The following is a 17,037-nucleotide window of genomic DNA, read 5'->3' as shown; positions in this document are numbered from 1 at the left end:
CAAAATCTGAATCTGAGATGTTATCGAACCACGTGTCGTTTTTCACTTTAAAATAGACCATTGTGAGAGGAGGATTTAGAAGGGAGAAAAGCGCAGTGCAATTTTTGGAATGGGCTCGTCGTGATTGTAAATTTGTAAGGGCAAACTTAGAGGCCCATGGGTGCTGGTGCGCAGCCGAAGATCTGGCCCAAAACTGGCCCCCCAGCGATCCACCCTAGGGTTAGCCCATTGGCTCTATCTATATACAACCGCGGCCAGAGCTCGTCCCGCGGCCGCCGCCGCCGCTGCTATCGCAACCCCCAGCCGCCCGCTTCTCCCTCCCACGGGGTGAGAGCAAGAGGAGCCGCGCCGGCGAGCGAGCTCCCCCGCCGCGATGAGGGCCAAGGTGAACCCCCTTCTTTCTTGAGCCCCATGGCGACCGCTTCTGCGGCAACATGCAGTGCTCTGTTTCGTGGCGTTGCGTGCTGTGGACTGTGGTGTGGTTCTCTGTGATGAGCAAACACAGATGACGAGTCCGATCCAATCCATTCCATTATACCATGGGGACAATCGAGGCATTTGTCTGAGAGAACACACCAATTTTTATGTAGTGATGCTAGTTTCTTTTTCCTGTTTCTGTGTTTTTCGATTGCCTGCTTTGCCGTTCTTTGGTTGGCATCATGAGGAAAAAAATAGATTGTCTGATCTACTAGATGAGAAATTCCTCCTACTCATTCTGAATGCCAGCGTTCTGTCTATGCCTTCCTTTTTTTTTGGATGCAAAAAGCCAAAAAAAAAAGTTTAAGAAAACAATCGGGCCGATTGTTATGGTAGTGGAAATGAATCTAAATCTGGCTGTTAGTGGCAATGTAGCATTTCACTTGACTTGAAGAAACCTCCAGTTAGGGCTCATCATCCTACAATTTAAATGCTTCTCTTTGTGGCAGTAGCTTGCCAAGAAGCCGTGTTCTCTATGATGATCAAACAAAGATGACGAGTCCGATCTAATCCATTCCATTATGCCATGGGGACAATCGAGGCATTTGTCTGAGAGAACTTAACAATATTTCTGTAGCGTTCCGTGTTGTTTGGTTGTTTATTTCCTTTTTGTTCTACAGGTGGCATGATGAGGAAAGTTATTGTTTTTCTGATCCACTGGATGAGAAATTCCTCCTACTCATTCTGAATGCCATTGTGTATTTATCACGAGGTGATAGATTTGTCTAGAGGATCCACTGTTGGGCATATGTTTGGTCAGTGCAATAAAACCAAATCTGATTGGTAATGCAATGAGATTCTACTTAACCTTGCATTGGGAACAAGTGGAATATGTCATCCCATAGTATACATAGGTGGCTGAAATGTTGCATGTGATTTGTCGTTGGATGACCTTGGCTTATGGAGGAGATGCTTCACACTTACCCATCTTTCCCAGTCACATAGCTAAGCCTGAAATATTGTCCATCTCTTGTGTCAGTGTTGGCCTGCTCAGCTTTGTTTGGCATGTTACTGCCTACAACCAGAACTCACTTGGGAGCTTTAGCAGCACCGGCATCCCTTGTCTGTAGCTTGAAAGGGGTTAGGAACATCAACTTTTTTCTCTGAAATAGGTACCCGTTTGCTCTTATATGTTGACCATGTGTAACTGTAATTGACCTGCTTATCTGAAGTAAGTACCTGTGGTGTCTGTTAGTGTTTAAGTTCATGTCTGTTGCCTGGCACTGTGTTCTCTGTGATGGACAAACAAAGATGACGAGTCCGATCTAATCCATTCCATTAAACCATGGGGACAATCGAGGCATTTGTCTGAGAGAACACACGCTTTTTATAGTTTTTCTGTTTTTCATATGTTTGCTTTTGGTGTTCTTAAGCTGGCCTGATGAGGTTCTATGTGTTTAGAAATTAGAAATACCTCCTACTCATTCTCAGTGTTGTAATTTAACTTTTTTCTGGCTTGTTTTATGATTTGGGAGGTGAAGAAACAATTGGTCCGTGTTTCTGACAATCTATTGATGAAAGAAACTCCCATTTACGTCTTATCCTAGTAATAGTAGAAACTCTTGATGTTGGCATGGCTGTCTTGAAAGGTCATTTGATTTTTCCTATGCAACTTCTTGTGTATATTTTGCAGTTTTGCTGATGCATTATTTTTGTTAATCCGATTTGCAGTGGAAGAAGAAGCGGATGAGGCGGCTCAAGAGGAAGCGTCGAAAGATGAGGCAGAGATCCAAGTAGACGGATTGGCCTTGTCTGCAGTTGGTTTGCAGTTTACTGATCAATTCTAGTTTTCCTTAGTACACGGAGTTGTAATGTATCTGAAACCATTGCAGCCAGTGTGCGTCTGTTTTGTAATGAATACAATGATCATCTGAAATTCTGAATATGGTTCCAAAACATTTTTCTGAGAATAATCCTCGCAGGACATGTTTGTTTTTGGGTTGCTTGTTCCCTAATCTCTACTGGATTGTGTTGATTCTCGCAATGCTTGACATTACTAATTATATGCGCTCGCTCCAGAGTTTATTTATTGGTTCCGGTGACTTGTCTCGTGCTGTAACATGGACTTTGCGTGTTACCGAAAAATGGCTCATTCGTTACTGTGACTTTTTGTTTGATCCATCTTTAGGCCCAATTACAACTCAAACGTGGACCCATTTTAAATAAATTAAATTTCTTTGAAAGCACCTAAACAAATGAGATGTTATCATAGAAATTCTCGTAGATTGATAATAAAATGTACTTGTTTATCTACCAAATTGTGTAGTATTAGTAACCGATGTGCATGAACTCCTCTACTATATTGGACTTCGGCCCTCGAGAGAAAATTAGTTAGACCTACATGGCTTATGGCTACATGTGGCCATATGTATTTGTTCAAAAAAAAAGATACAAATATAGGGAAAAATAGTCCCGTACTGCTTGCTTGCGTGCGAGGTTTACCGGCATATAAACCCTCTTGTCTAGTGCATCCTACTTTCCATATTAACCCTTATGCGCATATGGATTTGGAAATGAAATCATGAGCAGTCTGGGTTCCTCTAAGGAGTATTATACGTGCTAACGTGCATCTCCCAGGAATAAAATTCGAACGTAAAATCGAGTTTCTGCGAGGCCAAACTTGGAAAAACAAAAGCCCCTCCCTGCAAAACCTGCTCCCCTCCCCTCCCCCTGGTTGGGTTCCCCTGTTCTCGCGGAAGATTCAAATCCCCCGTGCCGCCGCCTCAGCGAGCGGGCGAGCGTTGCAGCCCTAGCCCGCCCGCGCATCTCCTCCCCAATTGTCCCCCGCCCTCGCCGCGCCGCGGATTAACCCTAAACTCCCGCTGCCGCCGAGCTCCGAGCGCGGCGGCGATGGACTTCTACTCCGACGACTCGGACCCGGACATCGACGAGGACCTGCGGGAGGACCTCGACGCGCTGCGCCGCTCCTGCATCCTCTCCGGGGCCGACCCGGACGCCGCCGTCGCGCAGGTCTCCTCCGCCTGCCTCGCCGGGCCCGCCACCCCCGCCCTCGCCGCGGCGACGGCCCCGGCCGCGGCGGGCGGCGATGGCCTCTCCTCGGACGACGACGACGAGGACCTGGCCCTCGTCCGCAGCATCCGCGAGAACCTCCACCGCCTCAACAACAAGGCCTCGCCGGCCTCCCCGCCGCCGCCGGGCGACGCCCCGGGGGACGGCGACCCCTCCTCCTCGCCACGCCCGATCTGCACGTGGCCGCCGTCCGACACGGACGAGGACGAGGACGACCTCGAGACGCTCCGCGCTATCCAGCGCCGCTTCTCGCACTACCACTCAAGTGAGCCCCCCCCCCTGCGATCCGCTTCGATCTTGTCTGATTTTGGAGTCGGAAATTGCTGCTCGTACGGTCGCGGTCAATTGGCCTTTACTTGTGGGCCTCTATGTGGTGCCCAATCATCATTTAGAAGTAAATTTCGTGCTAGACATACACCTGAAACTATGAGCACGACACAATTTTGGTGACAACAGACAGTGCTCCGAACAATTTGGTCATAAGAAACCATCACATAGTTGCCCTCGCATTCTAGAGTTTTGTAGTCCTGCTCCGATTTCTCGTTGTTGTGGACGAATTAAAAAGACCAGCATGTTGACTATGTCAATTTTAGATTGTGGACTGTGGAATTGGAATGTGCTTCCAGTGTGTGGTGTTGTTCTGACACCTGGTTTCCTTGCCGTGAGATAAAAAAAGTCACTGTTCATGCTCCTTTTGAAAACCCAAAGACTGGTATATGATGAAAAATTGTATGCTATGCATGCATGATTCGTTTTATGGTACATCCCAGAGGATACTCATCACATTCATTTCTATCTGTTCTTTTGAAGCTGTTGGTATATACTAGTACTAAATTCACAACTCAGCATGTCCAATGTCTCTCTGATTCTTGAATAAGATAAATGAGTCCACCACTTTTTTTTATGAATGGTCCTTATTACCTAATGTAGGTACCTCTACCGAGTCACCAAAGACAATGAAACCTGAGGCATCACAGGGAGGGCTCAGTGAACCTTTTGCGGACAGGAACGATGACGAGTTTACTGCACAGAAGCAGAATGCAAAGGCTCCTAATCGAACTGGGTTCCCAAAAGCTGCACTATTATTACTGGATGCTCTAAAGAAGAACAGAGCATGCCAGAAGCTAATTAGAAGAAAATTGGTAAACATTGAAGCGAAAATTGAAGAAAATAAGGATCTTGGGGATCGTGTAAAATGTCTTTTGGGTTACCAGTTAAGCTGCCGAAAATCAGCCGGCAGAACTTTAAGCCAGAAGGAGGATCCTCGTGTCAGATTGATTTCTTCTCGGAAACCAACTCGTCTGTCTGAAAAGGTACTGTATATACATCTACGCATTGGATGTTGCTTGATGCGCATTACTGCATTAGGATATAAACACTGCCTTATATTGTTGTCCCCAATTATTATTCATCCTCCAAAATCTACCCATGGTAAGGTTAGCTTAGACTAAACAATATAAGTTCCATTTTCCTGTAGTGCCATTCTGTAGGTACCCATAGAATTGCAATTTTATTCGGATAAAATACTCCTCTTAGTCATGTTGGCTAATTTCTTAGGTATTTCAACTGACAAAAAATATTTATATATTTGTGATTTTATTTTCATTGCAATTTATTATCATACTTTATCAGTTAGTTTACAAGTAAACTTCATAGATGTGCTAGGTTTTTTTTTTAAGTATGCACTAGTTGTATGTTATCCAAACTACTTTTCCTTTCATAATGAAGAGAATGTTATTCGTATCAAAATGAAGAGAATGTTAAACCTTTTAGGCTTTAGCGCTTGACCATGGAAGTTTTGCCTTTCGTACCTATGGGCTTGTAGCATCCTGTGTGCAAGCATTGTAGCATTCAAATGTCTGCCTCATTTTAGTCTTTAAGATTTACTTGAAACATAAAATACATCTACTTATGCAAGATAAATCTATTCGGTGCAGAATAATAACAGAAAGATGCCAGCACTATTTCTTGGGCCAGCTGAGAACCCCCATGTTTCAAAGTATAAAATGGTGCTGGAGCAATTCCCGATGTCATTTAAGAAGCAACCATGGTCAGATGTGGAGAAAGATAAACTTGCCAGAGGAATAAAGCAGCAATATCAAGAAACATTGATTTTGGACTCGCTGAATAATGGAAGGTAATATCAAATTTATTAATTATTGATCCAACAGGACATTTCATCATCCATTTTGATCATGTAATTTTGGTTTGCAAACTATATATTTGTTCAATTTTGTTTGTAATACTTTTCTTATTATGCTTCAAGCATATCAAAGATGAGAGAAAAAATTATGATGCTTTGATGTAAGTTATTAATAGTAATCCTGCTGCTCAATAATGTAGCCTGTTAAATAACAATTGTGTGTTCTGTATGTGCATTGGGCGGAATGTCTATCAGTTAAATAACAAAAAGAAATGTAGGCTTGTGCCATCCTTGTGATTTGAATGTAATTTTAGTATTTTACTGTGTTTGCTTATGATATAATTGTTGTGCTGCAGTGCCATTGGTGACTTCAGTGCTGTTGATATGGCATATGCACTGACGAATGCTGCTGGTAATTTTGAGGTGACTCCAGAAAGTCTTAGATCGGTACTTCCACTAATAAACTGGGATAAAATTTCTGCTATGTACCTGCCTGGTCGATCTGGTGCTGAATGCGAATCGAGGTATTTTTGTTCTCAATACTTTTCTTTCTTCATGTTCGCTGCATGCTTTATCTCTCTCTTCATATCACACTAATGTATGCTTATGATGTGATTTCTGTAGTTTCTACAACCTGTATGATCTTTGTTACAAATGTTCATTCCTAAAGAATTCTGATTGCATTTGATCAGGTGGCTAAACTGTGATGATCCATTGATTAACCGTGAAGCCTGGACTGCGCAGGAGGAAACAAAACTTCTACTAATTGTTCAAGAAAAGGGAATGTACAACTGGATTAACATAGCAGTTACATTGGGCACTCACCGGACTCCTTTCCAGTGTCTTGTTCGTTACCAACGAAGTCTTAATCCCCACATAATGAACAAGGCTTGGACAAAGGAGGAGGATCTTCAACTTCAAGCTGCTGTTGGGACCTTTGGTGAGAAGTGGCAACTTGTATCAGCTAGCCTGGATGGTCGCACTGGCAATCAGTGCTCTAATAGGTAACGTGTAATTCTTTGTCCTTTCTGTTCTTAACTGGTTTTTGCCAACACTATTTAGTTTGTTTCGATCATAATAGTAATACTGCTTTCAATGATCAGGTTTATCTTTTCCTTTCATTCATCTGCGTTTTTTTTTTCTTGGTAATATTTTTATATTTGACTTTGCTAGGTGGAGGAAAACCTTGCACCCTACAAGGACAAGAGTGGGAAGATGGCATATGGATGAGGACAAACGCCTCATGGTTTGTGTCAAGCTAATTGGATCTGGCAGCTGGAGTAGGATTGCTCCATTTATTCCTGGCCGCACACAAACTCAATGCCATGAGAGGTAATATTGTGGTCTGAACATTTTAGCTCAAAGTTTGATAGTGATGCTAGTTATTTATGCTTTTTGAAACAGGTGGCGTAATATTCTTGATCCAAATATAGATCTTGGGAAATGGCGGCCTGAGGAAGATTCAAAGTTATTGGGTGCAGTATCTGAGTTTGGGCCTTGCTGGTCCAAGATTGCTTTGATGATTCCTGGCCGTAATGATAATATGTGCTCTAGGTAAAGCCAACTTCTTTTCTCATTTATCTAAAACAAAAAGCATGTTATCATCTGTAATATGTTTCATAAACAGGAGAAACTTCCTTGCTAATAGCTGTTTTGTCATCTGCAGACGATGGAATAAACTTTGTAAACATCAGCTGCCTGCAGTTAAAGCAGCCATTCAACTAAAGAAGTCTGTTTTTCAAACCAATTTTGTTGATAGAGCAAAAGAGCGGCCTGCCATTGCCCCCAGGGACCTAATTGCACTTGTGCAATCGAAAGATGACGGATCTGGCGAGAACACAAGGTAATCTTGTTGCAAATTTCTATATAGCACTTGTGTACTTCGTATTTCACTAAGATCTGCTTTCTTTCATATACCTCTTCTTCATTAATCCCAATTATAGTCATGGATAACCTGTCAGTGTAGTTATGTATTTTGTATTTCATTAAGATCTGTGCATATTCTCTTCTTCATTAATTCCAATTTATTGCTGAGGATGGTCCGTCGGACCAAAGTCTTCATTTTTTATGAATTCATCTGTATCTGATAGCTTAATACTGATATCAATTACAATACCACATTAAGCTCAAGGAGGATCATTACCAAGCTTGACACAAGCTTGCTCACTAGTTTGTCCTGTATTTGTTTTTGCAGAGATAGATCCAGAAAGCAAACCAAAGAAAACCTAGCCGTGTCCAACATTGTCGACAGTTCAACTGCTCCTGATTTTGTTGCTGCCGATACTGTTTCAAAAACAATTTCAAGAAGACCGAGGAAATCAACAGGGTAAGTCAGGAAGCTTGAATTGATTCATGAATGAATTCTATCATTATGCTTGCTCACTATTTTGTGCCACACTTGCTTTTGCAGACAAAAATCAAAAAAGCAAACTGAAGAGAATGTTGCTGTGCCTGATGGTCTCAATGATTTATCTAGCGGCTGTAGCAGATCCAGAAAGAGGAAATCTACTACTGCCAGCAATGCCGCTCTACAAAAGAGAATGAGGGGATCTATCTCTCTGGACAATGAGGCTGTTCCGATTGAATTGAGGGGCACTGACAGCGCTAATATTGAGGTAGGAACAAATAGAATAATGGACCTTGTGTCTGTTGGTGAAGAGGGAGTAGTCAAAAAGAGAACCAGGTGTTCGAAACCTGCTAGAGGTAACGCAGCTGAACAAAATATAATGGCAGGATCTATCCCTGTGGGTAACGAGGCTGTTCCAGTTGAACTTAGAGGAACTGTCAGCACTAATAATGTAGTAGGAACAAATACAATGATGGACCCTGTGTCTGTTGGTGATGAGGGAGTAGTCAAAAAGAGAACGAGGCATTCAAAACCTGCTGGCAGTGAGGGGGAGGGGGCTACCAGAAAGAGGAGGTGCTCTATCAGCGCTGATAATGAGGTAGGAACGAATATGACGAAGGACCCTGTCTCTGGTGAAGAGGGAGTAGTCAAAAAGAGAACAAAGCGCTCAAAACCTGTTGGTAATGAGGGGGCTGCCAGAAAAAAGATGAGGGCCTCTGTCCCTGTTGGTGATGAAGGCGCAGTCAAAAAGACGGGTTCTGTTGCCACTGAAAATCATGGCGGTGTGACGAAAAGGAAGAGAGCACCATCAAGGTGGCATTTCCATGCAACTGCTTCCATGTAGATAATATGTGATACCATTTAAATTCCATTTTTCAGAGTTCATGAAACATTAAGAGTGTGCTTTTCGTCTTTTCAGGAGGAAATCAGCTGGAGATAATTTGACGACAGAGGATGTGGCGAATGCTTCCTCTGAGTTGGGCCTTCCTAGTACACCTTCTGAAGAAAGAGTTGTTGATGCTGCAAATATAAATAAAGGGAGAAGAAAGTCAACCCCAAGGTATACCACTCTACTTTGTCATGTCTTTTTTCATGTTTTGGTGCATGTATACAACATTGAAGGTGATGGTTGATGTTGCTTTCTATATTTCTTTTTTCCCCTTTTGTGTACAGACCCAAGCAGATAGACATGTCTGAAGGGGATGCTGATAAACACTCCCCATCCACACGACTTGCCAATTGCCTGTCGTTTGCCCGTATGAAAGGAATCGACAGGAACACAAGATAACTGAAGTTGATGTATAATATTGACGAGAATTGCTGCACTGAAAAGACCTTAATGTGACAATTCGGTACGGGCTTTGCTTTCTTTTGGAATCTGTTACTCTTTCTGCTGCTCTATAGTAGTGACATATTTTCTTGCTTTTTGTGGTTGCAGAAAGCAATGCTTGAAAGGGTTTAGTTTCACAATGAAGATGATTTTCCTGTGGGGATTACAATCAATATACGTGGAATGCCCAAAGGTAGTAAAATGTCATCTAGCAGTGTTCAGGTTCAAGTGAGGAAAAATGTTCTTATCATGCTGTCTTCAGGATGGTGCCCATAAGCTGGAGTGTCATCAGGCAAACAGTGCCATTTATGTATGCAGCTCTAGCAGATTCCCTTGCGCAAGGTCTCTTTTAACTACCAGGAGGACATCTATTATAATGAGCTGTTTTCGCGGATGCATTACCGTGCTGCTTGCTCTTGTGCTGGAGTCTTGTTCGTAACAGAACCAGTGGTCCCTGGATGTGATCAGTCGATGCCAAACTGGTACTCCATACACAGGTAGTTGTAACCTGTAAGTGCTTGCAAAAAGTATCACATAAGATTGGCTTCCACTTGACATTTTTGGTAGATGCGTGCTGTCCTAAATATACGCGTGATACGTTACTAGCGTTGGGAAACTCAGATCGTACGACAGTCGTTGGACTGTTGGGAGGCCCGGCAAGTCGTCTCCAGTTGGTACTACTCGTCGGTTTGTTCGGTTCATTGAATCTGCATTACGCTTGTGTAATGAATGAGCGTAGTTTGCGCTGGTAGTACACACATCTTGCATTCACATCAAGCTTCTGGCTCATACGCCATCGCGTTTGGCGATAGCCAATATTGTCTAAGACGTTCATGAACATATGAAGCCGGAGCTTGTGTATTGGTGTGTGCCGGCCGGATGACCACTGGCTGAAATTGTCATCAACATTGACCACGTGAGAAGTCGGTACGAGTGTCTTGTGCGTATTATGCTTGAAACAGCACGTTTTGCCGCACTTGACGATAGAAACTCACCAGTCCACCACGGTTGACAATTATAATGCAACTGCACGTCGGCACGAAAGTAGCAACTAGCGAGTGATGCATTGGCTGAATACACCTACAGCAAGTTCATCTCAAAACGAGCTTATTGGAATTTTATTCTATAACTTACAATGAATATGGAGTATTATGCTATTACAATGATCAGCTAAAGCCTTCAATAAATATGAACCCTCAAGAATCGAACGAATGACCATGAACACTATGTGTATATAATTCACCATATGTGAGCGAGCGACTATGGGTCCTCAAGGAGAAGTCTCTAATAATACTTTTATGTTCACCTATGCTCCAGCCAGCTGGTTGCTTGCTACGAGGCCCATCACCATCTTCACAAAATCATGGCCTGGGGTGGCTCGTACCCACTCCGGTGCGCCTTCTGCCATGTCCACGCCACCCTGAGGCTCTCGTGGAGGTCGGTGTGTTGTGCCGTCCAGTTCAGCTCCCGGTTGATCTTGGCGGGGTCGCTGTACACCTCGGCATAGTCACCTGGTCTGCGGGGGAAGTAGTCAACCTTGATATCGACTCCGGTCGCCTTCTTGCAGGCCTCAACGAACTCCTTTACTGACCGACCTGACCAATCAAACCAGATGAATGTGTTAGCTCAGCTAATGCCCTAGACTGTGACATGGACAATACGCCAATGTGGTATTCGGTTTCTTCGTTTTTTTCATCAGAAAGGGGCTGTTGGTGATCTGAGGATATATAGGACCTTTTCCCGTGCCAACATTGTATATGCCAACTCTGCCTCTTTCTGCCTTGTTGAGTGCCTTAACATGGGCGTCGACCAGGTCAGTGACATCAATGTAATCCCTTACACAAGTGCCATCAGGAGTTTCGTAGTCGGTACCCTTAACCTGTAGTGGCAAGTGATATCAACTTATGATTTACTACAAGCTAGTGAACACAAAATATATGTAAAAAATGAGCCAAAACATACTGCTTTCTGGCAAAAGAATTGTGCAACAATAGCAGTGGTTAGTCGCACCTTCAAACCTGGGATTATACCCAGTGCTGCGTCGAAGCATGCACCTGATATGCGACCATGCTCACGCAATTCAGGTCTAGGAGCCTCACCCAGCCTTCCTTCCGGGTCAGAGCCAATGACATTGAAGTATCTAGTAGTGTAAGGTCACTCGTTAGTAACCCAGCAATCAGATCGTGACTTGAAAACGATACTTAACAGTGCCAACCTTAGAATCATGACAGCCATATCTGCTTTCTTGGACTTTGAGAAATCCAAAATGATATCCTCTGCCATCTTCTTGGCCTTACCATATGGGTTGATCGGAAACTGCACAAAATAATTTTTTTTGAGCAAGTAATTTAGCTCAGAACTTGAGAGGGGAACTTGGCAATTTTTTCTGCTTTCTGTTTATGCCATCTTAAAAAAAAAACCCTGCAACTTAAAGAACTAAAACTTGCAGAAGCAACAGCTGACCTGGGGAGTTTCTTCAGTGATAGGCATCTTGTCAGGTTCTCCGTAAGTAGCACATGTGCTAGAGTAGATCAGAGTTTTCACATTGTGTGTTGCCATAGCTTCCAGCACCACTAAAGTGTTTGCAGTGATGTTATGATAGTACCTGTTAGAAGTGTTTCAGTACCACCATGTGTTGACTGAGAGCAAGAGACGGACAAGATAATGCTTTAGTACCTCAGAGGTTCAAGTGTGCTCTCTCCAACATAAGCGACAGCAGCAAAGTGCATGACAGCATCAAATGCATTCTCTGCAAATATTCTGTTAACCTGAGATTCACGTTAAGGAATCGAATCTTGAAAGCGATGTACAGTCATGTCAGGCACATTTCGAATGCGCAGAAATATCCCATCCCATTGTTAATCACAAAGATAATCACTAACATATTAGGATACTGCTTTTGGATCTCCTAAATCAGCTTGTATGAACTGCAGCCGCCCAGGCTCTGGGAACAAGTTCTGAAGAACCTTGATCGCGCCAATATTTCCTCTCGAAAGATTATCCTGGAGAGTGGGATGCCCAAAGTTTGTATTGTAAGCGTCCTATGAATCTGGACACGTTACTAATGGAGCTGGATTTGAGCTAGACGCAACAATGATGCAAAGCTGTGAGGGCATATATATACCACTATGGTGACTCTGAAGGAGTCCTTGAGCAGCCGAAGGGCGGCGTGCGAGCCAATGTAGCCGGCGCCCCCGGTGAGCAGCACGTGCGTGACCCCAGGTTGACGGGTGGAGAACTGACGAGCACATGAATTGTCAGTTGAATTGGAGTTGAATACTTGAATTGTCAGCGACAAGATAAGCACAAGCACTCAATTCAGCCGGATCCACGCACAGCTAGCAGAGTGGTAGAGTAGCAGCAGAAGAGGAGGAGGAGGAGGTGTGTGTGTGTGTGTATTACCACGCTGGGGCTGGCCCTCCTGTGGCAGGGCGGCTGGGTGAGCATGAGGACGCACATGGCGGTGAGGAGCGCGGCCATGACGAGCTTGGTGAGGTAGCGCGGCCTGCGCTTGGGATCGGAGAAGTCCACCATCTCTGCAGCGCAGGCAGGCAGGCAGGGTGGGGGGTTGAGCAAACAAGTAAAAATCTGCAGGCTCAATTGTGAGGAGGATGAGAAAAGGGACCTGAGAGGAAGGACCAAGATCTGGGCGGCGGCGGCCTCTGCTGCGGCCTGCCGCGGTTGGTGGGCAGCATCTGCGGCGGCGGCGGCGGTCTCTCTTGAGGGCAGGAGAGATGAGAGCCCCGCGGCAGATCCAGGCCGGCGAGTCCGGAGAGGAGAGGAGTGGAGGCGGGCGGCGACAGGCCACGAGGGAGCTGCCCTTTACAGCCTCTGCGGGAGGGGAGGGGACGGAAAGCTCTCGCCTTCCTTCCTGTGGTAGTGTGGTGGTGGCTGCTGGGTCTTGGGTGCCTGGGTGGGGAGGGGGAGGACCCGAGGATCAATTCAGAAGAAAGTGCGGTGCGGCGGGGGCTGGTGGAATTGGAATGGCGGGTGATTGGATTGGATTGCTGCCAAAGGAGAGGAGGGAGAGCAGAGCGCAGCAGCAGCAGGGAGGGGGTGAAGTGAAATGGCCGGCCCCCCGTGGTGACCGTAGGGCAGGGAAACATTTTCCGTTTCCGGTACTACCCGGAAACTATTTTCCGGTGAAATTTCGAATTTTTCGGTTTCAAAATTCAAAAAAATTCATAAAAAACAAAAACCGGATTTTCTGACAGGATTTCGTTGCTTTCCGGTCGGATTTCGGTGCTTTCCGGTCGGAAAACATTTTTTTAGCAATGTAAAAAAATATTTTGTTATATATGATATTGTAAAGGAACTATTACACATGTATATATAATTTAAACACGAAATATCCATTCAAATTCCGTAAAAATAATATATTCCTCACATGACTAAACACATATAGATCCGTATATGAAATAGAAATGTAAACTCTTAATAAGTATCCCGCACATGACTAAACACACATAGATTCCGTAAAAATAATATATTCCTCACATGACTATTACACATGTTGGGTTTATTTAGCAAAACATGTCCTATATATGATCAGTTTGTATAACTTGGACAATGGACTTGGTATTGTATTATTGCAATGAACCTATGGCTTGTATGACTAGGACAATGGACTTGGTATTGCATTATATTGGATTTAGATTGTGTGTCTTGTATGGACAATTGGACATACATATTTTAGGTGAATCCTATTAATATTTGGTGTGTGAAATATTTATTATGCTTTGTGAACTGTTATATATGCAAAATTAGATGAAGTGTTGTAAAATTTTTAATTTTTTCTCACTGATTTTACAATTTCCGATCACCAACAACATTTTTCGGTCGGAAAACACCGAAATCCGGTCGGAAAATGTCGAAAACCGAAATTTAAATTTCAAATCATTTTCCGATCGAAAAATCCGGAAAATTTCGAAATTCCGGAAATTTTTTGTTACCGGCCAGTACCGGAAAACCTATTTCCGACGAAAAATTGAACCCTGCCATAGGGGGGGGGGAGGTCTTTGGGAACGGCCACCTACCGGCAACCGACTGCTTACCACTAGCTACCTCGGCAGTGGTCCAATCTTGTCCCTGCCCGGCTGCCCGCCTGCCGGAGTTGGTTGCGGAAGGCTTCCCAAAGGGAGGGGGACGACGACGAAGGTGTGCACCGACGCACCCGCCATGGGTGGGCACGACGCGGTTCGTCGTCGTCCCGAGCGGATGATGGGGAGTGCGACCTGCGCGCGTGAGCGTTGCGTGTCCGGTTCCGGTAGCCGAGCACTGCACTGCACGACACGTACGCCGGTGTCCCTGATGACGCGGTTTCCTAGCCCACCCATCCACGCTCCCTCCTCCATCTTCCTCTCCCGGGGCACTGCGGCTTGTTGGTGCGTGCACCTTTTTTTTTTTTTTTTGCTGGTGCGGCAACTCACCTCCTCCAACAGCAAAAGAGAAGAATCCTTATCTTCCTCCAAGTGTCATCTTTAATTTCCTCCCACCGTGACTGCAATCCTGCTGATCGCTAAACGTGTGTATGTATGTATGCATGCATGTAGCTGGAGCCTGGAGGCCCATTCAGAATGGAATGCTAGACGTGCACTCCGTAGTGCGAGCTCGCAAAGCGTTGGACTTTTATTTGGGGGACACAAGACGAGCGAGGTAGGTAGGGCGCCACTTGGCCTGTACTATGACGACTGAAGACTTTTCTTAAAAAAAAAGATATGACGACTGAAGACTACAAGGGCATTGCCTAAAGATTGGGGGCTGTTTAGGGGTGCGATTAGGCATCACCACAGGCGATGGTTTGGCCAAACATCACCTGAACCATCGGTGGTGTGTTGGGCTATATCTTAGCGGTGTGTTGGGCCATATGTTAGTATTTCGAGCTATACTGTAGGTTGTTAGATTAAATAAATAACAGATGCATGCATGCAGTGGAATTGATGACATCATCCACGTGCAAAGGGAGGTTCATATTAAAAAGTCTATAAATGTTAAGCCGTGCATCTAAATTAAATTCCAATTGCACCATCATCTTTCTTGTTACAAGATCTTCAAAACAAGACTACACTTGCCTATGTTTACATGATATTTTCCAAATACATTTTTTGAGGACCAAATAATTATTTTCGGATGCTAGGAACAAATATTTTAACAACATGAACAAATAATTATTTTTTAAAATAAAAAATTAAACATGGCGAACAAAAAATAATATACTGCGAACAAAATATTAAACATCGCGAACATTTGACTATATAGCCTAAATAATGGAAGATGGATATTGCGAACAAATGATTCAGCATCGTCGAACAATTTAGTCTACAACGGGAACATGTAATTTGGCATTATGAAAAAATTAGTTACGCGTAGATAGATAATGTTACATGAAGAATTACAAGCATATACTCAAACCAAATGAGTTAAAAAGAACTAACTAAAAACAAGAAACATTAACTAAATAAAAATTGAAATAAGAAGAAAAAGAATGAAATGAAAATATCAGATAGAGGAAGGGGGCAAATCATAAGAAATTATATGAAAAAAAACATTAAGAATCACTATATTTATAGTAATCATAGTCTTAGTCTATAGAAAAATAGAGAATAGTGGATGAAAATATTAGAAGAAATAAAAAATAAACAACGTAGAAAATAAATAAAAAAGAAATATCTACCGGAGCAATGCAAATGAATAGTAAAAATAAATAGAAGAAAATTAGTAACAAAACCAAACAAAAATAAATAATATATATCTGTGCATGCAGCGGAAAAAACAAAAAGAAAGAAATAAACATCCGTGCATGCAGCATGCATGTGCATGCAACAGCCGTGGAGAAGCGCGGGTCCCAAAAAGAAACAACATTAAAAAAGAGATACCTGGTCCAATCAGACTACTGGGCCAAATAAAAAAATGGACAGCCCAATAAGACCTTGTTTGGTTTGGAAAGAATTGTAGCGCTAGTGAATAGTAACAAACTTTGACCACTAATTATGGTGTCAAACAAAGTCAGTTTACAAAACTAACTTCAGAATCCCGCGCTAGTGACCCTGAAGAATCTAATGAGTCCTTTGACTGCGCGATTAGAGGATGGTTACTGTAGCATCACTGTAGTTAATTATCAATTAATTACTGTCATTAGATTCGTCGTGAAAAGTTACACCCATCCCTAAAAAAGTTTTGCAAATTGACTTCATTTAGTGCTTCATGCATATGAGATTCTTTTTTTTGGGAAGTGTGCGTGATAGAATCCTAGCTCACCCAAACAAGACCTAAATAGCGCGAGATCCTTCGGGCGATGGATCTGATATTTGAAGCGCGCGCGATGCATAGCCCTCGCGGCTGTTTAGGAGGCACAGCGGTGGGCCAGCGAGTGAACGAGCGTGCAGTTGGAACTTTCGGCCCAAGCAATCCGTCCGTGGGCCAGAGCACCAGCTGCGGAATCCAGCCCATGAGCTACTACACCAGCCTGGTAGGCCGCAACAAGACTGCAGGAGCACGGGTTCTTTTTATTTATTTATTTATATTTATTATTGTGAAAAAGAGCACGAGTTGGTAACAATATGTACTGCTGCATGTATTCATCTTCTTTCAATAACTTGGATCTATTTATCCTGGTACAATTGATCTACGCATCCATAGCCACCCCTTGCCTCTTATTAGTACCCGACTACCTGCCTGACATGTTTTTCTTTTCCCGCTTTCATCCTATCA

The 17,037-nt window shown here is 43.6% G+C and overlaps 2 protein-coding genes, 1 long non-coding RNA gene and 5 other non-coding genes across 9 annotated transcripts; 7 read left to right on the top strand and 1 right to left on the bottom strand.

Moving 5' to 3' along the window:
• The first annotated feature begins 228 nt into the window (after positions 1 to 228).
• On the top strand, positions 229 to 2,413 carry LOC120661510. The gene is made up of 2 exons (XR_005669925.1): positions 229 to 385; positions 2,149 to 2,413. It is a non-coding gene; the product is annotated as an uncharacterized LOC120661510 (long non-coding RNA).
• Positions 484 to 571, top strand: LOC120696384. Its single transcript, XR_005684159.1, has one exon. It is a non-coding gene; the product is annotated as a small nucleolar RNA SNOR75 (small nucleolar RNA).
• LOC120696336 lies at positions 652 to 719 on the top strand. The gene has a single exon (XR_005684113.1). It is a non-coding gene; the product is annotated as a small nucleolar RNA Z105 (small nucleolar RNA).
• LOC120696385 lies at positions 948 to 1,035 on the top strand. Its single transcript, XR_005684160.1, has one exon. It is a non-coding gene; the product is annotated as a small nucleolar RNA SNOR75 (small nucleolar RNA).
• On the top strand, positions 1,098 to 1,165 carry LOC120696335. Its single transcript, XR_005684112.1, has one exon. It is a non-coding gene; the product is annotated as a small nucleolar RNA Z105 (small nucleolar RNA).
• LOC120696383 lies at positions 1,707 to 1,794 on the top strand. Its single transcript, XR_005684158.1, has one exon. It is a non-coding gene; the product is annotated as a small nucleolar RNA SNOR75 (small nucleolar RNA).
• A 745-nt stretch (positions 2,414 to 3,158) lies between the features above and the next one.
• LOC120661491 lies at positions 3,159 to 10,130 on the top strand. 2 transcript variants are annotated; one of them, XM_039940381.1, is made up of 14 exons: positions 3,328 to 3,772; positions 4,438 to 4,820; positions 5,445 to 5,644; positions 6,007 to 6,174; positions 6,343 to 6,654; positions 6,824 to 6,982; positions 7,055 to 7,204; positions 7,317 to 7,493; positions 7,845 to 7,976; positions 8,061 to 8,810; positions 8,917 to 9,057; positions 9,171 to 9,349; positions 9,436 to 9,520; positions 9,590 to 10,130. In XM_039940381.1, exons 1-12 carry the CDS (start codon positions 3,328 to 3,330, stop codon positions 9,283 to 9,285), a joined length of 3,132 nt encoding a protein of 1,043 aa, XP_039796315.1. In that variant the 3' UTR covers positions 9,286 to 9,349; positions 9,436 to 9,520; positions 9,590 to 10,130. The 2 variants fall into 2 exon arrangements, with proteins under 2 accessions (XP_039796309.1, XP_039796315.1); XM_039940375.1 differs by having other exon boundaries at positions 3,159 to 3,772; positions 9,436 to 10,104.
• A 278-nt stretch (positions 10,131 to 10,408) lies between these two features.
• Positions 10,409 to 13,362, bottom strand: LOC120661503 (probable UDP-arabinose 4-epimerase 1). Its single transcript, XM_039940394.1, has 10 exons — positions 12,953 to 13,362; positions 12,730 to 12,863; positions 12,452 to 12,565; positions 12,222 to 12,329; positions 12,004 to 12,095; positions 11,791 to 11,932; positions 11,543 to 11,643; positions 11,338 to 11,467; positions 11,062 to 11,206; positions 10,409 to 10,922 (listed from the first exon to the last, which is right to left on the bottom strand). Exons 1-10 carry the CDS (start codon positions 13,020 to 13,022, stop codon positions 10,681 to 10,683), a joined length of 1,278 nt encoding a protein of 425 aa, XP_039796328.1. The 5' UTR covers positions 13,023 to 13,362; the 3' UTR covers positions 10,409 to 10,680.
• Between the last annotated feature and the right edge of the window lie 3,675 nt (positions 13,363 to 17,037).

Source organism: Panicum virgatum, chromosome 2K, assembly GCF_016808335.1.
Source record: "Panicum virgatum strain AP13 chromosome 2K, P.virgatum_v5, whole genome shotgun sequence".
Lineage (NCBI taxonomy): Eukaryota > Viridiplantae > Streptophyta > Magnoliopsida > Poales > Poaceae > Panicum > Panicum virgatum.
Note: the sequence above shows the minus strand (reverse complement) of the source record. Positions and strands in the feature narration are given on the sequence as shown.